Source organism: Lepidochelys olivacea (genome assembly GCF_965140295.1).
Source record: "Lepidochelys olivacea isolate rLepOli2 genome assembly, chromosome: 1".
In the NCBI taxonomy this organism is placed as follows: domain Eukaryota; kingdom Metazoa; phylum Chordata; order Testudines; family Cheloniidae; genus Lepidochelys; species Lepidochelys olivacea.
In genome coordinates, this window is record NC_140411.1 from 212267198 (window position 1) to 212288173 (window position 20976).

General features: G+C 46.0%; 1 protein-coding gene across 5 annotated transcripts in view; it reads left to right on the forward strand.

Annotated features, from left to right (window-relative positions):
- The window catches only part of NCAPD2 (non-SMC condensin I complex subunit D2), a 61001-nt gene that overhangs the window by 33071 nt on the left and 6954 nt on the right, over positions 1-20976 (forward strand). For 4 of the 5 annotated variants that reach the window (XM_084617659.1, XM_084617661.1, XM_084617658.1 and 1 more), the window contains exons 24-27: positions 26-181; positions 412-589; positions 5731-5825; positions 15794-15874. In XM_084617659.1, the coding sequence (XP_084473785.1) occupies positions 26-181; positions 412-589; positions 5731-5825; positions 15794-15874 (510 nt within the window). The other variant, XM_084617662.1, reaches the window with a different exon arrangement.

Here is a 20976-nt window from a genome sequence, read left to right on the forward strand (position 1 = left end):
CTGTCCCCACCCTGTCTCCCCTCAGCGCTGAATTCTGTGACTCTCACTTGCGCCTCCTGTTTACCATGCTGGAGAAATCCACCCTACCTGTTGTGAGGTCCAACCTCATGATTGCAGCAGGCGATCTAGCTATCCGCTTCCCCAATCTGGTGGAGCCTTGGACCCCCCATCTGTATGCCAGGTAAAATCTCCTCTCTCACCTCTGGGAGTGGAGAGTTTAGAACAGCTGATTGGGGGGGAGAATGCCTCTTAGGAAGGTGAGGGAGCTACAGTAACCCAGGTTTGAGGAGATGAGGGAATTTTGAGTGCTAAGGGTTGTGGCAGGGAAGCCTGAACAAATAGGAGACTTGGTTCTTTGGGAGGGAGCCAGATGGCCTATTGGTTCCCTGTGTAACTGAATCTTTCTCTTAGGCTGCGGGACCCCTGTCAAGGTGTGAGGCAGACAGCTGGGTTGGTGATGACGCACCTGATTCTCAAAGACATGGTGAAAGTAAAGGGGCAAGTGAGTGAGATGGCTGCTCTGCTCATTGACCCTGAAGAGGAAATTGTGCGTCTGGCTCGGAATTTTTTCAGCGAACTTTCCAACAAGGTGAGGGATGACAAGGGATTCTAGGGAGGATCCCAGTGAGGAGGTGTGGAGATGGAGAGGAGGTTGTTGGGACTGGGGATCTAAGCGAAGAGTGAGGAGCTCTAGAGAAGGGTGCTGGTTTCCAAGCTGTCTTGCACAGGGCCAAGGAGACAGTGTCTGTCCTGGACCCCCTCTCATACTGTCCAGTGACTGTATAAATGGAGAAGGACACTCTCAGAACCATCCTTGTCCCAATTCTGATATTGTTGAAAGTGACTATCCATCCGCTGCAGAGTACATTGACTCTATATGGCCTGTGTTCTACAGGCGATCAGATTGGATGATCACAATGGTCCATTCTGGCCTTTGAATCTTAGAGACTTTGTCACCACAACATATAACTGTTACCACCAGCCCTGTGCCTCATCTCTGCCTGTGTGCTCACTTGTTCTCTCTCCTTCCCTCTTCAAACTTACTACTGTGTGCTCTAGTATCTAGCCTTTGACACTTAAGCAACCTTGGTGGCTGTCACTCAGAGCAGACTTCTACCCACCACATTTACAGGGCACAGCAATGCTGGAGCTCCAGCAGACTAACCAGCTTGCCTGGCAAACCCTGCCAGGCCAGATGCATTGCTGATTCGGCTCATGTGGCCTTATGCTCCACCTTGTGTGCCAGAACCAAGCCTGAAAAGAAGCAGAATTTCCACAGATCATAGAATATCAGGGTTGGAAGGGACCTCAGGAGGTCATCTAGTCCAACCCCCTGCTCAAAGCAGGACCAAGCCCCAACTAAATCATCCCAGCCAGGGCTTTCTCAAGCCTGACCTTAACCTCAAAGGAAGGAGATTCTACTACCTCCCTAGGTAACGCATTCCAGTGTTTCACCACCCTCCTAGTGAAAAAGTTTTTTCCGAATATCCAACCTAAACCTACCCCACTGCAACTTGAGACCATTACTCCTTGTTCTGTCATCTGCTACCACTGAGAACAGTCTAGATTCATCCTCTTTCAGGTAGTTAAAAGCAGCTATCAAATCCCCACTCATTCTTCTCTTCCGCAGACTAAACAATCCCAGTTCTCGCAGCCTCTCCTCATAAGTTATGTGTTCCAGTCCCCTAATCATTTTTGTTGTCTTCCGCTGGATGTTTTCCAATTTTTCCACATCCTTCTTGCAGTGTGGGGCCCAAAACTGGACACAGTACTCCAGATGAGGCCTCACCAATCTCAAATAGAGGGGAACGATCACGTCCCTCGATCTGCTGGCAGTGCCCCTACTTATACATCCCAAAATGCCATTGGCCTTCTTGGCAACAAGGGCACACCGTTGACTCGTATCCAGCTTCTTGTTCACTGTAACCCCTAGGTCCTTTTCTGCAGAACTGCTGCCTAGCCATTTGGTCCCTAGTCTGTAGCGGTGCATGGGATTCTTCCGTCCTAAGTGCAGAACTCTGCACTTGTCCTTGTTGAACCTCATCAGATTTCTTTTGGCCCAATCCTCTAATTTGTCTAGGGCCCTCTGTAATCTATCCCTACCCTCCAGCGTATCTACCTCTCCTCCCAGTTTAGTGTCATCTGCAAACTTGCTGAGGGTGCAATCCACACCATCCTCCAGATCATTAATGAAGATATTGAACAAAACCAGCCCCAGGACCGACCCTTGGGGCACTCCACTTGATACCGGCTGCCAACTAGACATGGAGCCATTGATCACTATCCTTTGAGCCCGACAATCTAGCCAGCTTTCTGTCCACCTTATAGTCCATTCATCCAGCCCATACTTCTTTAACTTGCTGGCAAGAATACTGTGGGAGACTGTCAAAAGCTTTGCTAAAGTCAAGGAACACCATGTCCACTGCTTTTCCCTCATCCACAGAGCCAGTTATCTTGTCATAGAAGGCAATTAGATTAGTCAGGCATGACTTGCCCTTGGTGAATCCATGCTGACTGTTCCTGATCACTTTCCTCTCCTCTAAGTGCTTCAGAATTGATTCCTTGAGGACCCGCTCCATGATTTTTCTAGGGACTGAGGTGAGGCTGACTGGCCTGTAGTTCCCAGGATCTTCCTTCTTCCCTTTTTTAGAGATGGGCACTACATTATCCTTTTTCCAGTTGTCCGGGACCTCCCCCGATTGCCATGAGTTTTCAAAGATAAGTAATATCTTCTCAGCCGGTTCCACCCACTATGTGGTCAGACACATGTACACTTTAACCACTCATCCAAAGAAGGGGTACCTCCCACTTGCATACTTCTCTTGGTGCCCACACCTACTTCTCTGTATGTGCCCTTTGGCTTTCCCTGTGTCCCCAAGATGTTTGAAGAACCTCCACACCTTGAGGAGAGAGGAGTTCCTGACTGGCTTCTCTCAGACATGAGCTGGGACAGCAACTCTGAGTTGAACCACTGTTCAGACCTCCTTTTAACTGAAGGTTTCCTTGCTGAACAGGGTCTAGTTAGAAGACAAACTCTATCTACTGAGTGTGGCAAGGAAGTTTCAGTTCTTTGTTTGGGAGCTTCACTTACTGGCTGAAGTGCTCACTACTTTGAGTCTGGATCCAGAAGACAAACTGCTTTGAGAACCCTATATCTAGTACTATAAAGGGTGCCAGTCTTGAGAGCCTACCTCTTCAGGCTTGCTTTCGGCCCCATTACATGTGATTCCCAAGATTCCCTAGGTCAGCGCTGCTGTTGGGAAGTCCTATGTTTAGTCATTAACTCTCCATTCGGAAGCTCACATTCTCTCAAGTTGCTTGGTAGCCTCCTCCTGGGCATAACCTCTTACTCTGTAAATTAAGGTTTTCCCCTACCTGTAAGGTAGTCAAGGGGTTCCTAAATGGGTCCAGGATTCCTGCTTTCTGTGTTCTCACTGATTGTTCTCCAGGCCTCAGGCTCCCTGTTCAGTCCTGTCTCCATTATTTTCACATGCAGAAAGAATTCTCTGGTCTGGCATCCAACTACTGGGTTACAGTGCCAACATAGGATAATGAAGCAGCTGAAACTGTTTGGTATTTTGTCACCTCCTATACTAGCTCCGGAATTGGCTCACAACCCCAATTAGCTGCTTCTGTGCCACAACTGTCAGCAGACCTGCTTGTGCAGGGAAATTGACTGTAGGCGTTTGAGTGCTAGTTGCAGTCTGCATGGAGGTAGTCTTCTCTCCCTGTCTCCCTCCCTCTCCACCTTCCCACTCCCTCAGCTGATTTGTTTCCTCCATACAAGGTGCTCCCTTTTGCTTCTGAACCCCTTCTCGCCCCTTGAAATCCTTTTTCTGGAATCTTCTGGAGACTGTTCAAATTCAAGGCTGCTTTAAATTGTCTATAGTCCACACAGTCTGTCCGCTCTATGTGGCGGTAGGCTTTTGTGCCTTTTGTAACAGGGTAAGAAAATGGAATTGATTCACATGGTAGAGCCTGGTTCAAATCACCACTCTTCTCAAAGGCAGTGAGATAAGTGCCTATAATCCCCTGCTGCTGGGAGGGACAACAATTGAGCATATATGCTCTCTCCAGAGTTGGTGGTCTGTGTTCTATAACTTCTTATCAGTTCACTAGATTTCTGGTCCCTTTAATCTCTCGAGCTCTAGTTCATGCTGGCACTGCTGTTTGTGTTCCTCATAGCAGTTTCACTTCCAGCTGGCATGCTTTTTCCTATTCAGTTCTCTCCTCCTCACAATCAGCAAGCCTCTGGTACTCCAGTTTCTCTCTCTCTCTCTCTCTCTCTATCTGCAGCTTTTCCCACTCCAAAGATTGATTTTTAGGAAGCCCAGTTGGGATGGGGCCCAGCTGCTGCTCTGATCATTCCCCCGAGCCTTCCACTGGGAACTTCTTCCTTGGACTCTCTCCTGTTTCCACTGGAGAACTGAGTCATTTTCTGTTTTCACACAGTTCTGGTCCCCAGTTTTTCCTCCAGATACTGCAGACTGACCAGCAATGCCTTCTTTCAGTTTATTGTCTAGCCCCTTTCTTTGCATAATTCCACTTGCTTCTTTTTTGTGAGCTGTTCATATTTGATTTTCCTGACCATCTTTTCTTATTCTCTTCCCCAAAAGAACATAAGCTACTTTTTCTCTTGCTTTTTTCCTTGTTTTTACCGCTGTCACTTACTATAAATGACCACTGTCACATTCTTCCCACTAGTACCACCATTATCATGGGTCCAGGGCTAGCTGCACTTCTGACCCCCTTCTGTAGTATCTGAGTGCACTCCCTCCAGATCTTAGGCCTCAAGCCTTTACTTTCCTGGTCAGGTCTGTCCCTCTGGGGTTGCCAGCCTGCCTAGAAACTAGTTCCTGAACTAGATGCTGTTTGTGCTGTTACACTAGTTACTGAATTATTCCTTTATAATTTATTCTGGGAATTCTACTTGAGGGAGCCTGTTGACTGGCAAACTGTTTCCTCCTCCTCCACTATGGGGGCCTATGGGAATTAATCCCCCAATTATGGACACAAATGATCCCTAGGATTCCTCAGTTCTCCTTGAGCTCTCCTGCCAGAAAAATAAAGCTTTGCATAGATTCTCCTGGGCTGAGTGACAGTGACACAGCCTCCTCAAATATTCTGAATCCAAATTGCCTGACACCAAAGACACTGATAAGCTTATCCTGAAAGCGTATCAAGCTTTGCCAGGCCAGCAGGGAATAACTCATGACTCTGCTTCCCCTGCTAAGGTTTCCCCCAAAGTAAGAGGGTTTGCAAGGCTCAGTGTATAGGGGAAAAAAAACCTTTTACATCTTCTACTAAAGGAAAAGTGGGGAAAGTTTGGTGCTGACTCTGAGACTCCAGTGTCAACTCCTTGAAGTCCTCCATCCCAGAAGAGGGGTGTCATTTCCTTTGCTTCCATCCTCCAAACCTCTCTTGATCCTGGCTTTAGGCCATCAGTAAATCTGTAAGGGTATTTCTTGTGCTAGTCTTGAATGCTCTCTCTAGTAGTAGTTCATCTGTTTCTCTAGCTTTGGCTGTGCAGCCTCCAAGAAGTGTGTGTGCACATGTACACAGACCCACCTCCAGAAGCTGATGGACACAACCATGCCAAAAATCACTGGCGCTGGTGAAGGGCCATTTCAATTGGAAGCTCTGTTCTCTAGCTTGGCCCAAACTGTGCAGTCATTCCTTTGTTAGTATATGCCATGTGATCCATTTTTTTTTTTTTTTTTTCCTATACAGGGTAATGCCATCTACAACTTGCTTCCGGATATTATTAGCCGCCTCTCAGACCCAGACTGTGGCGTGGAGGAAGAGTCCTTCCATACCATTATGAGGTATTCTGGGGAAATGGATGTTGTGTTAATATTATGTATATCTTGGTATGCAACATGTACAAAGGTCTAGAGAAAAGGAGAAATTGCAGTGGTATATAATATACCTTCCAGTCACTGTCCGATCAGAACTGTTGACATGTTTCATAATGAGCAGTTGAAATAGGAACTGCAGTAAAAATGGCAGGAAATCTGTAGGTGTATTTCCTGTACTAGTCTTGAACGCTCCCTCTAGTAGTTGTTCATCTGTTTCTCTAGCTTTGGCTGTGCAGCCTTCAAGAGGTAGGTGTGTGTGTGTGTGTGTGTGTGTGTGTGTACACAGACCCACCTCCACCTGCTTTGTAGCCAGATATGGGTGAGGGACGCTATAGTGAGATTCCCCCAGCTCTCTTCAGATAATGCTCTTTTCTAGAGCTATGTGGTAACATGGACAAACACCTCCAGAAGCATATAGCGTTTTCCTAAAGAGTTGTATTCTGGCCACGGTGCTGTTGGCATTTTGTTGAAGAAACTCTGTACTTCGAGTTGCAGCTGGGATTCTTCTAGAAGACTTTTTTTTTTATCATAAGGTCCACACATCCATTAGAAAGTTTCTTCAATCTGGGGATATACTTTTCACTGGCTGATAGAAGGGGAATGACCTGGCTCTTGAAGTTCCCATGAGTTCTGCCTTCATAGCTGTGGACAAGATAGGTGACGTAATATATTTTATTGGACCAACGTTTGTTGGTGAAAGAGACCATTCAAGCCGCACAGAGGTGGTCTTCAGGTCTGGGAAGGATACTAAGCCAGTGTTGCATACTAGCACTTCTGTTGGTATATTTTGTGTCACTCAGGAGTGGGGGGGAACACCTCTTGAGCAATATGTTACACCAACAGAAGCGCCAGTGTGGACAGCGCTATGTTGGGCTGGAGAGTAAACCACCCTCAATGAGTAGTGGTAGGAGACAATTATGTCAACAGGAGAGCTCACTTCCGTTGGCATAGAGCAGCTACATGGGAGATCTTAGTGGTGCAGCTGCATTGGTACAGCAGTGCTGTTGTAAGCTCTCTAGTGTAGACACATCTTTAGGACATCACAGCTAAATATAAGATGGAACAAATTATTTAGCATAAGTAGTTCATCTTGAATGGTCCTGTAGAATGTATGTTAAGTGGCCCATTAACGCTTATGCAATCGTAGGACAAAAAAGGAAGGATAGTGGCTTTAAATTGTTGTAATGAGCCATAAATCTAGTGTCTTTATTAGGTCTGCGTTTGTTTAGCAAAGTTATTAATTTAAACTCCTATTTGTATGCGTATCATGTATTCGAAGTTATGAATATTGGCTCTGTACTTGTTTTGATTTTAAGTGGCCTTAGTAAGGCATTTGGTCAGCTTCTTAAGAAAGGAATTTGCAAGTTAAGTTCCCAATCAAGAAATACTTGACAAGGGAACCTTGGAAGACTCCAATCCACATAAGAAGTCTGTCTGGAGATGTTCAAGGTAGCATGTAAGCAATGGCTGCCACTTGTAAGGAACTGAGTCATGCATGGACATGTGACTCCAAAACTCCATACTGGAGCTGGATTCTGCATAGGAGAGAGGAGGGGGTCTCCACCCACAAGAGAGAGTCTATTTAAGCCCCTGGGAGACCCCTCCATTTGGTCTTCAGCTGGCTCGAGAGAGCCTCTCCACCCCCAAAGGGTACCTGAAAGAAACTGGAACAAAGGACAGTAACCACAGGGGTGTGAGTCATTGCTGGACCCAGACTAGAAAGAGGCTAGTCTGTGTGTGTAAAAAAAAAAAAAAAAAAAAAAAAAAAACAACGTACTGGAACATCTCTGAGGGTGAGGTTTCATCTGTAATCACTTTCTTACTGTATTAGGTTTAGACTTGCATGTTTTTTGTTTTATTTTGCTTGGTAATTCACTTTGTTCTGTCTGTTATTACTTTTTGTATTTAATAAAATCACTTTTTACTTATTAATTAACCCAGAGCATATATTAATACCTGGGGAGCAAACAGCTGTGCATACCTCTCTATCAGTGTTATAGAGGGCGAACAATTTGAGTTTATCCTGTATAAGCGTAATACAGGGTAAAATGGATTTGTTTGGACCCCATTGGGAGCTGGGCATCTGAGTGTTGGATACAGGAGCACTTCTTAAGCTGTTTTCAGTTAAGCCTGCAGCTGTTGGGGGACGTGGTTCAGACCTGGGTCTGCGTTTGTAGCAGGCTAGTGTGTCTGGCTCAAACAAGGCAGGGTTCTGAAGTCCTGGGCTGCCAGGGAAAGCAGGCTTAGAGGTAGTCCCAGCACGTCAGCTGGCAGTTCCCAAGGGGTCTTCTGTGATCCAACCCGTCACTATACCCTGTACAGTTTCCAGTGTAGGGTGGTAGATAACAACTAAGGAGGTGCAGCTGGAGGCTTTTTCCCTTGTATTCAAGCAGGTTCTCTCAGAGTATGTGGGTGGTCTAGTCTGTGATGCAGTCTACTTCTCTGGTGGCATGTCCTTGTTTGGTGAAGGTGGTTTTAATTGTGTTAAGGTGTGTATCCTGGACTTTCTCCTCGGACCATGTTCTGTGGTCTGAGTACCTGGCTGTGTAAGAATTCTTGGAGTGGTTACTGGACCTATGAAGGTAGGTGTGGGTTTCTTGTCTGTAAGTTTCCATTGTTGAAGCTGCTAATGGTGTCTAGGAAGTTGATGCTAGTTCCAGAGAGTATAATGGACAGGTGGTGGTTGTTGAAGTTATTGTGGAAATCTGAAGGAGATTAGGTTGTCTGTCCAGAGGATGAAAATATCATTGATACACTTAAGATATATCATTGGTTTCATGAAGCATTTGTCCAGAAATTCTTCCTCATGGTGGCCTATGACGAGGTTGGCACACTGGGGAGCCATCCTAGTACCCTTAGCTGTGCCCCTGTTTTGGACAAAATGTTTGTTTGAATATAAAATTGTTATGGGTGAGAATGAAATGAATGAGTTAGATGGGTTTAGGGTGGAGATCTGGGTGTTGTCTATTGTCCTGTAGATATTGGAGGCAGGCAGCAATGCCATCATTATGAGGGGTGTTGTGTAGAGCAGGGGTGGGCAAACTTTTTTTGGCCCAAGGGCCACATTGGGGTTGCGAAACTGTATGGAGGGCTGGGTAGGGAAGGTTGTGCCTCCCCAAACAGCCTGGCCCACGCCCCCTATCTGCCCCACCCCACTTACTGCCCCCCTCAGAACTTCCAACCCCCCTTGCTCCTTGTCCTCTGACCGCCCCCTCCCAGGACCCTTGTCCTTAACCTCTCCCCAGGACCCCACCCGCTATCCAACTTCCCCCGTCCCCTGACCATGCTCCTCCTCTGCCCCATCCAACCACCCCTGTCTCCTAACTGCCCCCTGGGACTCCCTGCCTCTTATCCACTCCACCTACCCACCGACCCATTACTATGCCACTCAGAGCACCAGGAGCTCACAGCCCAGCCGGAGCCAGCCGCACCACCCACCAGGAGCGGTGGGCCAGAGTGCTGGCGGCACGGTGAGCTGAGAGGGGACAGCAGAAGAAAAGCTGGGGGCTAGCCTCCCTGGCCAGGAGCTCAAGGGCCGGGCAGGACAGTCCCACGGGCTGTAGTTTGCCCACCTCTGGTGTAGAGGGAGATGACATCCATAGTGGCAAGGATTGAGTTCTGAGGAAGGTTGTTAATGTTCCAGAGTTTCTGGAGGAAGCTGGTTTTGTCTTGCAGGAAGCTGTCCCTTTTTGTGTGAAAGTGGCTTGAGGATGGTTTCTGAGTCGTAATATTTCTTCTGTAAGAGTGCCATAGCCAGATATGATGATTGTTCATAGTAGCAGGCAGTCTTAAGCAGATTTACCTACTGCAGACCATGTTTGAGGGAAAACTCTCTAAAGTTTCAGTTCGTATTTGACTTATGGCTACTGAATCCCAATCATGCCCCAGAGTTGCATTTGCTTTTTGGGGAGTTCCCCAAATACCCCAGCTTGTGAATGAAGGGCTTCACACACAGTGGACACTGGAAAGTGCAGTAAGGTATCCAAAGTAATCTATTTATAGATGAATAATATTCACCATTTGAGTCTTAGAGGGGCATCATGCTAGCTTTCACTTTTTGCAATAATTATTTTGCATTATTAACATAGGGAAGACTTTACTTGAAGATTTTCTGTGATAATCTTAGCCTAAGAATGGAAAAATTTATCTATAATAAGGGCCACAAATATGCCCCATCCTGGAAACAAAAGGAACATCTGGGATGAAAGCAAAATTAGCGTTCAGGTTTTTTTTTAAAGGGGAAATCTATCCTCATGCTCTGAACAAGACATTAACTATATTTTGAAGACAACATACTTTCTGACTTTAGGAAAGTAGAATGCAATTAATTTATCTATAATAGTTCTCTGCTGGTGGGTATTTTAGATGACTGGGTGCTCTCCTAATAACTGATGGGTCTAGTTCTCTTAACCCTAACCCCTGCAAAAATTCAAGCTGTTACAGCACCCTAAAAATGGATGGTTTCCACTGTTCCCAAAATCTAACTTTTTTTTGCCACTTTATTTGAAAAAACAAAAGGCAGGAAGGAGACAATCTGCTTAACTGGAATTATCTAGTTGTGAAAAGTGAAATATCCAAAGCTGTAAACTCTCTTCATTTGGAACTATACTGTAAATTGTCTGCTTTCTCTAAGCTTGAGAGAGATTAGGGCATGGCAGGAGTCCTAATCTTTCTCAGCCGGTAGGAAGAAGGGGGGTATACAGATGTCAAAAATACTATGTTAAAAGAACATTAAGGTTACAAAGTCAAACCTGCAGAAGTTAAGAAGTGCTAGAAATAAGGTTCCCTGTGCAACATTAATTTGGCCCCCTTATGTTGAAGTATTATGATAGTCTTTTTAATTACAATCATACTACTTTTTTTTTCTACAGATCCCCCTGCTTCATTCAGTATTCAGGGTGGATAGTGCTCACTCAATGAGCTTCACAAAACTCCTCCTCTGAGGTGAGGTGGTATTACTTCTGTTTTGAAAATGAGAAACACGTGCATAGAGCAAGGTCAAATATCCCAATATTGTAGGCCTGCTTTTGAGGTGCTTATTACCTGATTCTTTTCAAAATACATAGTATTATACAGTAACTCCTCACTTACTGTCGACCCGGTTAATATTGTTACGTTGCTGATCAATTAGGGAACATGGTCGTTTAAAGTTGCACAATGCTCCCTTATAACCTTGCTCCCTTGGTTGTTTGGTAGCCACCTGCTTTGTCTGCTGCTTGCAGAAAGAGCAGCCCATTGGATCTAGCTGGTCAGGGCTTGGAGCCAGGGTGGACTGGCAGCCCCTCATCAGCTCCCCTAAATTCCCTTTGTGGCAGCTGCCTAGCAGGCTATCAATTGTTGGGCAGTTCAGCTGTCCCTCCCCCCACATTGCTGTGCACAGCTCCTGCCCTCTGCCTTGGAGCTGCTCCTGGGAGCCTCCTGCTTGCTGTGTGTGGGGGAAAGAGGGGTGCTAATTTCAGGGTGTCCCCCCTGTACCCCATTTTCAGAGTGTGAGGAGGGGGACATGACAAGGCTCAGGACGGAGGGAGTTTGCGGTCAGCAGCTGCTGTTTTAACTTGCCGATCTACTTAAAAAGGCAATGTACTTTAGTGGGTCACCGTACTTAAAAGGGCAATGCACCCCCCCCCACACACACACACACACACTCTCTCTGCCATGCTGTCTCTCCTCCCTCTATTCGTGCTGCCTTTGTAGAGTGTGAGGCTACATTAACAACATCTTAACCCTTGAGGGCTCAGCCAAGTGCTAGTTCATCATTTAGTAGTAAGGCATTCCCTGGGAAATATCCTACCCTCTTCCAACCTCGGACTCCACCACTTCAACCAAGCTTCACAATCATCATTGCTGTGTACAGTATTAAATTGTTTAAGACTGTGTGTGTGTGTGTGTGTGTGTGTGTGTATATATATATATATATATATATATGTGTGTGTGTGTGTGTGTGTATATATGTGTGTATATAAAATTTGTCTTGTCCGGTGAAAAAAATTTCCCTGGAACCTGAACCTCACCCCACCCCACCCCACCCCCCATTTGCATTTATTCTTATGGGAAAATTGGATTTGCTTAACATCATTTCACGTAAAGTAGCATTTTCCAGGAACATAACTACAATGTTAAGCGAGGAGTTACCATATAGCATTTTCTGTGTTCTCATTGACTTCATTTTCAGTTGTGAAGGCTCAGTACTGCTGCAAATCAGACCTCAGCATCTCAAATTAGGCACCTGAAAAAAAGGAACTGTTTGCCCTGTGAAAGGAAGGAGTTCTACAGCCACGTCTCATTCATCACACATCCATGATTCACTCTCTGGTCACTGTCCACTGAATGACGCAGAAGTCCTATGGATAAGTGTCTAGTCATGTAATTATAGTATAGTATATGCACATGTAATTAAAGACTGTATCATGCATATGCACAAGGGGCCCAGATTTATATTGTAGAGAAAACCTTCAATGTGGCTTTTAACTTTTGAGTGCTTGACGTAACTTTAATTTTCTTTTAATGTCATTTTTGGATATCTTTTAGGCTTTTAAAAAAGCAAATTGAAGAAACAAATGTCGTCATGTGGCATCATATTGATACCTACATGGGTCACAAGCAGTATTGGAAGCTTTAGATCCACTGTACAGACCTCAATCGCTTGAGCTAACTGGGTAACTGATAACACTATTAGGTAGTCACTTTCTAGAGGAAGCAGCCATTAGAGGGGGATCATCTTTGCTGGAGTGCTCTCATGCAGTTGTAAGATTTATTTTTATTTTATTTTTTTTTTTAAACATGGTGGGGAAATGCATTTGGCTGGAAAAATTCCCCCAAACCACCTGAGACACAGTCGTCATGGAAACTTCTCTCCCCCTCCTCCCACCAGCCAAAGGCTCATGCACAAGGTGACTGCAGTTATGGAGGGAACAGGACTGGAGAGTTAGGGGGGAGGCAGAGATACAGGGGGGTGGATACAGCTAGGGTGGCTATAGCAGTAGATGGGGAAGCTAGGAACAGTGTATGAGTTGAGGAAACTGGGATGGGCATAGCTGAGCCCTTAACAGCAGCCAACTTTGAAGGTTCAGGGGGTTATTGATTCTGAAGTTCCTCTCCCTGTGGCCTGGGCTTACCAGAGCTGAGCTGTGGAGTGGCTGCTCCCGTCTTTCCTTCTTCCTTTTTGGTGGGAAGGGTGGAGGATAAAACTGTTCAAGGCTGGCAGTGGGGTAAGGAGCAGCCATCGGCATCCCGCTCCTATATCTTGCTCTCCCTTCACCTATGTGTAAGGGAGAGTGTGACATCAAAAGTAAATGTGAGATAAGTAGCACTTGGCAGGTCTATAGTAGCTGAGGTGGACAATGGGCTGAGTGAAGCAGCCAAGATACCAGAGAGCTTTGTTCAGTGGCTCCCAGACTGCTCTTTCTCCGCAATGCAGCCCCTCTATTCCCTACTCCCAGCTGACCTACCACACACACACTACACCTGTGCTGGGGCTGGGGTGGAGATCCTGGCTGTTAGCTATGCCTACAAGATCACACACAGCTGATCAATTGGTGGCACCCAAATTGCTCCCTGTATATGTTTGTCAGACCTAGTCTTGCTGCCTCTGTACCACAGTGAGAAGTTTTTTTCTGTGCAGCTCTGCTCTAAGCTGTGGAGAAAGGCTACAGGCCCTTCTGGTCAGGTGCATTTGCAGTCTTTAAACAGTCCTGGCCCTGTTATCGGGCTGTACCCCCAGGCTTCCTCCCCAATGGTTTTGCGCTCTTGGTCTGGTCTTGCCCCTGATTGCCAGTTGGGTCCATTAACTGTTCAGTTTCCCTTCTGGGGGTTTATTGCTGTCCGATTGTAGGCCACTTCCCCAGTGGCTTATGGGTAGGGCCCTACTAAATTCATGTCCATGAAAAACACGTCACTGATCGTGAAATCTGACCACCTGCATGCTTTTACTCTATACTATACAGATTTCATGGGGGAGACAGCATTTCTCAAATTGGGGGGTCCTGACCCAAAAAGGAGTTGCAGGGGGATCACAAGGTTATTTTAGTGGGGAGTCACAGTATTGCCACCCTGACTTCTGCACTGCCTTTGGAACTGGGCAGCTGGAGAGTGGCAGCTGCTGGCCGGGAGCTCAGCTCTGAAGGCAGCGCCCCACCAGCAGCAGTGCAGAAGTCAGGGTGGCAATACCATACCATGCCACCCTGACTTCTGCTGCGTTCAGAGCTGGACAGCTGGAGAATTGCAGCTGCTGACTGAGGGCCCAGCTCTGCAGAGTAAGGGTGGCAATACCATGCCATCCTTCTTTCTGCACTGCTGCTGACGGTGGCTCTGCCTTCAGAGTTGGGCTCCTGGCTAGCCGCTGCTGCTCTTCAGCTGCCCAGTTCTGAAGGCAACGCTGCTGCCATCAGCAGCACAGAAGTAAGAGTAGCTGTACTGCAATCGCTGACCTTGCAACCCCCCCTCCTTTTTGGGTCAGGACCCCTATAATAACACCATGAAATTTCAGATTTAAACAGGCTGAAATCATGAAAATATTAATCTCATTACTCTGAAATTGACCAAAAGGGACCATGAATTTGGTAGGGCCCTATTTATGGGGGAGGGGGACTGAGGCCCACCCACTACTCCAGGTACAGGGACCCTAAGAATAGCAGCCATGCACCGCTGTGTCCCTTTAACAAAACTGCTTTCAGTTCCCTGTGCCACTTCTCTGTGGCCCTGGCCTTCACCAAAGCTTCACCCTTATCTCAGGGCTCTTATGTTCAGGCCCACCAGACAGGCAAGAGCTCTTTGAGCTGTCCACAGTGCTGCGGTTCCCTTTGGCCAGCCAGGAGCACCAGCTCCACTCCTCTGGCTCCAGCAAGGAACTGAATGTCTCTGACTCTGCAGCTCCTCTTTATTTGTCCCTGATTGGCTGCTTCACTTTCAGTCACTGTAGGCTGCTTAGAGGACTCCTGTCCCAGGAAAGGAGTAGTAGAAGTGTGGAAAGACCCTGGGACCTCCATAAGGGGTCTCTGAGCCTAGTCCACCCCATCACTCACTGTAAATTAGTCTTTACATAAAAGGAAGGTTGAATTTGTTCCCAATATCACAATATTGGTTACAATAAAAAACAGTAAACTTTGGAAAACAGAGAATAGCAGAGTTGAAGGCAGTACTTTCCTCAAAAGAGAAGAACAATGAAACTCTCAACATCTTGATCCTCAACATTACCTGCCTCTTTCCATATGTCCAGCACAACTCGTAATGAGGACTCCTCTTCATATGCTCCAGTTGGATCTCTGTATGGTCTGTGAAGCAATACTGATCCAGAGAGTAACTGCTGCTGGCTAACTGATTAATTTAGCCATGATGAGCTGATGCTTTGCTTCCAGCTACCATATTCATTTGGGAATTTCTTCAAATTATTTTCCTGTCATTCACACAGATCAGAAAGCAAATATTCCCCACAACCAAAAGAACAAGGAGCTGCTGGTGCCCCAATGGTGTTAGAGTTAATCTTCTTGGAAAGCTTTACCTTTAAATTTGGTGCTTTTTTTTAACTGTGTTTTTTAATGTAATGCTCTTACAATATATGGGATGCAGTGCTGCAGGAATTGCCATAAAATGGGGTCTGTTTGCAGGTTTTTGGCATGTATCCTTAACTCTGCACTTCTGGTTTAAATTTTTAAATTCACTCAGGAGGGGTACAGGGTACACAGACCAGTGTTATGGGCCACAATCTTAATTATAACAAAGTTTTGTCTGAATTCTTGTTGCAATGGAAGTTATGACAGTTATTTAAATTCATAGTGCTGCTGCCTAGGAAAATATGATTAGTACTGAGCTGTGCTTGCAGCTTCTTTTCCTCCTTCACTCAGCTCTGCAATATCCCAAAAGACCCCATTTTGCGGCTCTGTGTGGAGAAGTGGGAATTCTCTTTGCGTTCATCCTCCCTAATTCTTTTTTCCCTACAGACAGCTTTTCTCTTATATCACAAAGGACAAGCAGACAGAGAGCCTGGTGGAGAAGCTGTGCCAGCGATTCCGGACTGCCAGGTGGGTTGCACTCTAACTTTCTAGGACAAGAAGAATAGTGCGAGTTCCCTGATTACCAGAGAGTGAGCCTGCTCCCATGGGGATGGCGTCAGGCCCCCATTGTGCTGCCCATATGGCATGATAGTTCTGCAGACCCTGCTCTAGGTTGGGATCTTCCTTTCCCCACCTCCTTTTAAAACAAAAAACTTAAGGACAGTTGAGACTTACAAAGCTGTTTGCTGTTATCACTCTGTCATTGGTGGGGAGGGTACATGACTTCAGCAGGACCTGACTGCAGAAGGCCATAGCAGATTCCAAACTGTCAAAATTTAAATCCTGTCCACTATGCAGTGGTCTTATGCCCTTGAATAATGGGCATAGCAGATGCCTTTTCTGCCTTGGGAAAGGACATATCCCCAGTACATGTTTGATCTGCCTTCTGCACCTAAAAATCCAGAGATGTAAGGCTCTATTACATTTACTTGAGCAGTCTGTGAAAGTTGTGCCTAATCCTGAGGCGGCAGGAGCCAAGAAGGCCATCTAGCAGTACCCTAGCAAGCAGGCACCAAGATTTGAGTGGGGAGAAGAGAACATTAAAACACTTATCCAGAACCAGCACCAGGATCCTTGACACAATCTCTGCATCAGCATGACTGTTCCAGGAGGTGTGTCCCTAATCACCATCTCCTAGCTTCAACTCTTCTCTTACATCAAGTAGGGATCCCTCTCAGGTCAGGAGTGGGACTCTCAAAAATTCTGGAAGCACCCTGTACCAAGCATCTGCACAACTGGTAATAGGTTGGTCGACTACAACCTGGTCAGTAACCTTATAACTCATTTTCTTGGCCCTGCTAACTTTACTAGAGTCCACGCTTCCATATGTTCAGAAGCAGATCCATATTGTAAATGTGGAGGAAAAAGTAATTGGTCTCTATTGCCAGTAACATCAGTGGCCAGGTCTCTCATGCCTGAACCCCAAGGAAGAGCCTTGTGAGCATGAAGAGAGAGTTCTGGAGGCACTCCTCCGTCTTGACCAGAAGGACACATTAACCCCAACTCTGGCCACAATGGTTCTTCAAGTGATCATCTATAAAAATATTCCACTGTTGGTGGGGGCACATCACAAAAGGCAGAGCTTCCCCAATTGTGCCCCAGTTCCTTCTCACTGCCCGTTGCGAAGAGTCAGCGCATTCTCACTCTTGTTCCTCACTGTGCATTATATGTAAAATATTTTAAAGTGGTTAGTGATAGTTAGCAGTGCTGTTTAATGTAGTGTTAGTATTTCTGTTAATTTTCTTCCTAGTTTGGATAACTTTTGGGGAGGTACGTCAGTGCTTATCCTGTAATAATGACAGACCACAAATTGGGAAACATTTAAAAAAAAAAAAAAAAGTTCTATTATGTTAAAAGATGGGCACACCTGGTGCTTATTTTGCCTAGGGGAGGGTCACATCCCTGACCCTGTTGACACCTGTTGGTCATTTTCAAAAAGGACGCAGTGGGCTAGGGAGTCCTGCCTCATGGCATCTCTAATTGAATAGTCCATTCATACTGACTCCGATCCTGGCTTCTCACCATTGGATGCTTCTAAAGATCGAGGAGCGTCAAGGTCAGTCCCTGCAGCTTCATCCTCTTTATTGTCAAGCCTTAGGTCAGACCTCATATGGGAGCTTAAACATCACATGGACTAGCGGTGCAGATCACCGCCTCCAGTCCTGCTGTTCAGGCTTGTAAAAATTCCAGGCCTTCTGACATCAAAATTTTGCAAGAGGTCCCTGAGCTTCAATATTGATTTCTGGTCATGGCCCTGTGGGAAAAGGCTTACCCCAGGTCTCTCCCAGCACAAAATCAGTGATATTGACTTCATTGGTACTGAGCTCATCCAGACAGCCACTAGCCGTATTGACAACTTTGTAGATTGCTGTAGTAACACAATCTGTTTCAGCGATGTCTTCTATGGCATCAGATTCTTCTACTTGTAATATCATAGTATTAACTATCCATGCTTCAAACCCCCTGGTACCAGCAGCCTCTCCAGCACTATTGACGGGGAAAGCATACCTAGCCAACAGAGAGATCTCCATATCCTAGAATCATAGAATCATAGAATATCAGGGTTGGAAGGGACCCCAGAAGGTCATCTAGTCCAACCCCCTGCTCGAAGCAGGACCAATTCCCAGTTAAATCATTCCAGCCAGGGCTTTGTCAAGCCTGACCTTAAAAACCTCTAAGGAAGGAGATTCTACCACCTCCCTAGGTAACGCATTCCAGTGTTTCACCACCCTCTTAGTGAAAAAGTTTTTCCTAATATCCAATCTAAACCTCCCCCACTGCAACTTGAGACCATTACTCCTCGTTCTGTCATCTGCTACCATTGAGAACAGTCTAGAGCCATCCTCTTTGGAACCCCCTTTCCGGTAGCTGAAAGCAGCTATCAAATCCCCCCTCCATTCTTCTCTTCTGCAGGCTAAACAATCCCAGCTCCCTCAGCCTCTCCTCATAACTCATGTGTTCCAGTCCCCTAATCATTTTTGTTGCCCTTCGCTGGACTCTCTCCAATTTATCCACATCCTTCTTGAAGTGTGGGGCCCAAAACTGGACACAGTACTCCAGATGAGGCCTCACCAATGTCGAATAGAGGGGAACGATCACGTCCCTCGATCTGCTCGCTATGCCCCTACTTATACATCCCAAAATGCCATTGGCCTTCTTGGCAACAAGGGCACACTGCTGACTCATATCCAGCTTCTCGTCCACTGTCACCCCTAGGTCCTTTTTCACAGAACTGCTGCCTAGCCATTCGGTCCCTAGTCTGTAGCTGTGCATTGGGTTCTTCCGTCCTAAGTGCAGGACCCTGCACTTATCCTTATTGAACCTCATCAGATTTCTTTTGGCCCAATCCTCCAATTTGTCTAGGTCCCTCTGTATCCTATCCCTCCCCTCCAGCGTATCTACCACTCCTCCCAGTTTAGTATCATCCGCAAATTTGCTGAGAGTGCAATCCACACCATCCTCCAGATCATTTATGAAGATATTGAACAAAACCGGCCCCAGGACCGACCCTTGGGGCACTCCACTTGATACCGGCTGCCAACTAGACATGGAGCCATTGATCACTACCCGTTGAGCCCGACAATCTAGCCAGCTTTCTACCCACCTTATAGTGCATTCATCCAGCCCATACTTCCTTAACTTGCTGACAAGAATACTGTGGGAGACCGTGTCAAAAGCTTTGCTAAAGTCAAGAAACAATACATCCACTGCTTTCCCTTCATCCACAGAACCAGTAATCTCATCATAAAAGGCGATTAGATTAGTCAGGCATGACCTTCCCTTGGTGAATCCATGCTGGCTGTTCCTGATCACTTTCCTCTCATGCAAGTGCTTCAGGATTGATTCTTTGAGGACCTGCTCCATGATTTTTCCAGGGACTGAGGTGAGGCTGACTGGCCTGTAGTTCCCAGGATCCTCCTTCTTCCCTTTTTTAAAGATTGGCACTACATTAGCCTTTTTCCAGTCATCTGGGACTTCCCCGGTTCGCCACGAGTTTTCAAAGATAATGATAATGATCAAGGATAATGATATCCTCAGTACAGCTTTCACTGCTCATTCCTTCAAGATTGTTGGGACCAACTCTCTTTAATGCCAGTGTTCTGGTACCAAATTGTTCAGTATCTTCTACATCTACTGGAGAGCACCTCCCTTTCTGGAGGACTACTCCACATCATCCTCTGATTCTGAGGTCAGTGACCAGCTGTTGCCTGCTAGATCACAATGTACTCCAGGTTCCAGCCCAGGGCCCTGTGGATTGCAGCTGTCTATAGTGTCTCTTGTAACAGCTGCATGACAGCTACAACTCCCTGGGCTACTTCCCCGTGGCCTCCTCCCAACTCCTTCTTTATCCTCACCACAGGACCTTCCTCCTGATGGCTGATCACGCTTGTACTCCTCAATCCTCCAGCAGTACACCACCTCGCTCTCAGCTTCTTGCGTGCCTCTTGCTCCCAGCTCCACACACACACCTCGCTAACTGAAGTGAGGTCCTTTTTTAAAACCAGGTGCCCTGATCAGTCCTAATTGATCCTGGTAACTTCTTAATTGGTTCCAGGTGTCCTAATTAACATTCCTTAATTGGTTCCAGCAACTTCCTGATTGTTCTGGAACAGCCCATTATCTTACTCAGGGGGAAAGGGATCTGCTTAATCTGGGGCTAATATATCTACCTTCTATCACTCTCCTGAAGCCATCTGGCCTGACTCTGTCACAATATTAACATGAAAGTCAGAAATTACTTTAGAAAGAAATCTGGGGTGAGGTCTAAGAACCACCTGGTCTTTAGAAGTTGGTCCAATAAAAGATAAAACCTTATCCACCTTCTTTCTAATATCTTGGGACCAACAAGGTTGCTACAACAACTCAGATACAAACTGTCTGAGCCCGCTCTTGAACAAAGACTAGGCTATTTGGTATCTAATCTGGTGACAAAAAAACTGATATTTCAGCAGCCCAAAAAGTTGAAAATAACCTGAATCACTGAATCCTTCAGTGACCACTCATACAGCTGCATGGAATCTCTGCTCAGCCAATCCACAATCTTGTTGTGATCTCCCACTAATAAATGCTGTGTAGAATACACCAGTCCCATAGCTTTATCGCCTCCTTGCAAAGTTTAAAATAAACAAGCTCCGTCACATAATACATTGCTGATATATTATCCATGGCAACTTGAACAATTGAATTCTTTACTTGTAGGAGGAACAACTTGAGAGCTAGACAGATGGCCCTCAGTTGTTTTAACACATTTATGTGCAAATGGCATTCTTGGTGATTCCAAAGGCCTTAAATTAATAAATTGCTGTGATGGTTCCAAAGTTGGTTGGAGGACACATCTGATGTAACTATTACAGTAGAATCATAGAATATCAGGGTTGGAAGGGACCCCTGAAGGTCATCTAGTCCAACCCCCTGCTCGAAGCAGGACCAATTCCCAGTTAAATCATCCCAGCCAGGGCTTTGTCAAGCCTGACCTTAAAAACCTCTAAGGAAGGAGATTCTACCACCTCCTTAGGTAACGCATTCCAGTGTTTCACCACCCTCTTTGTGAAAAAGTTTTTCCTACTATC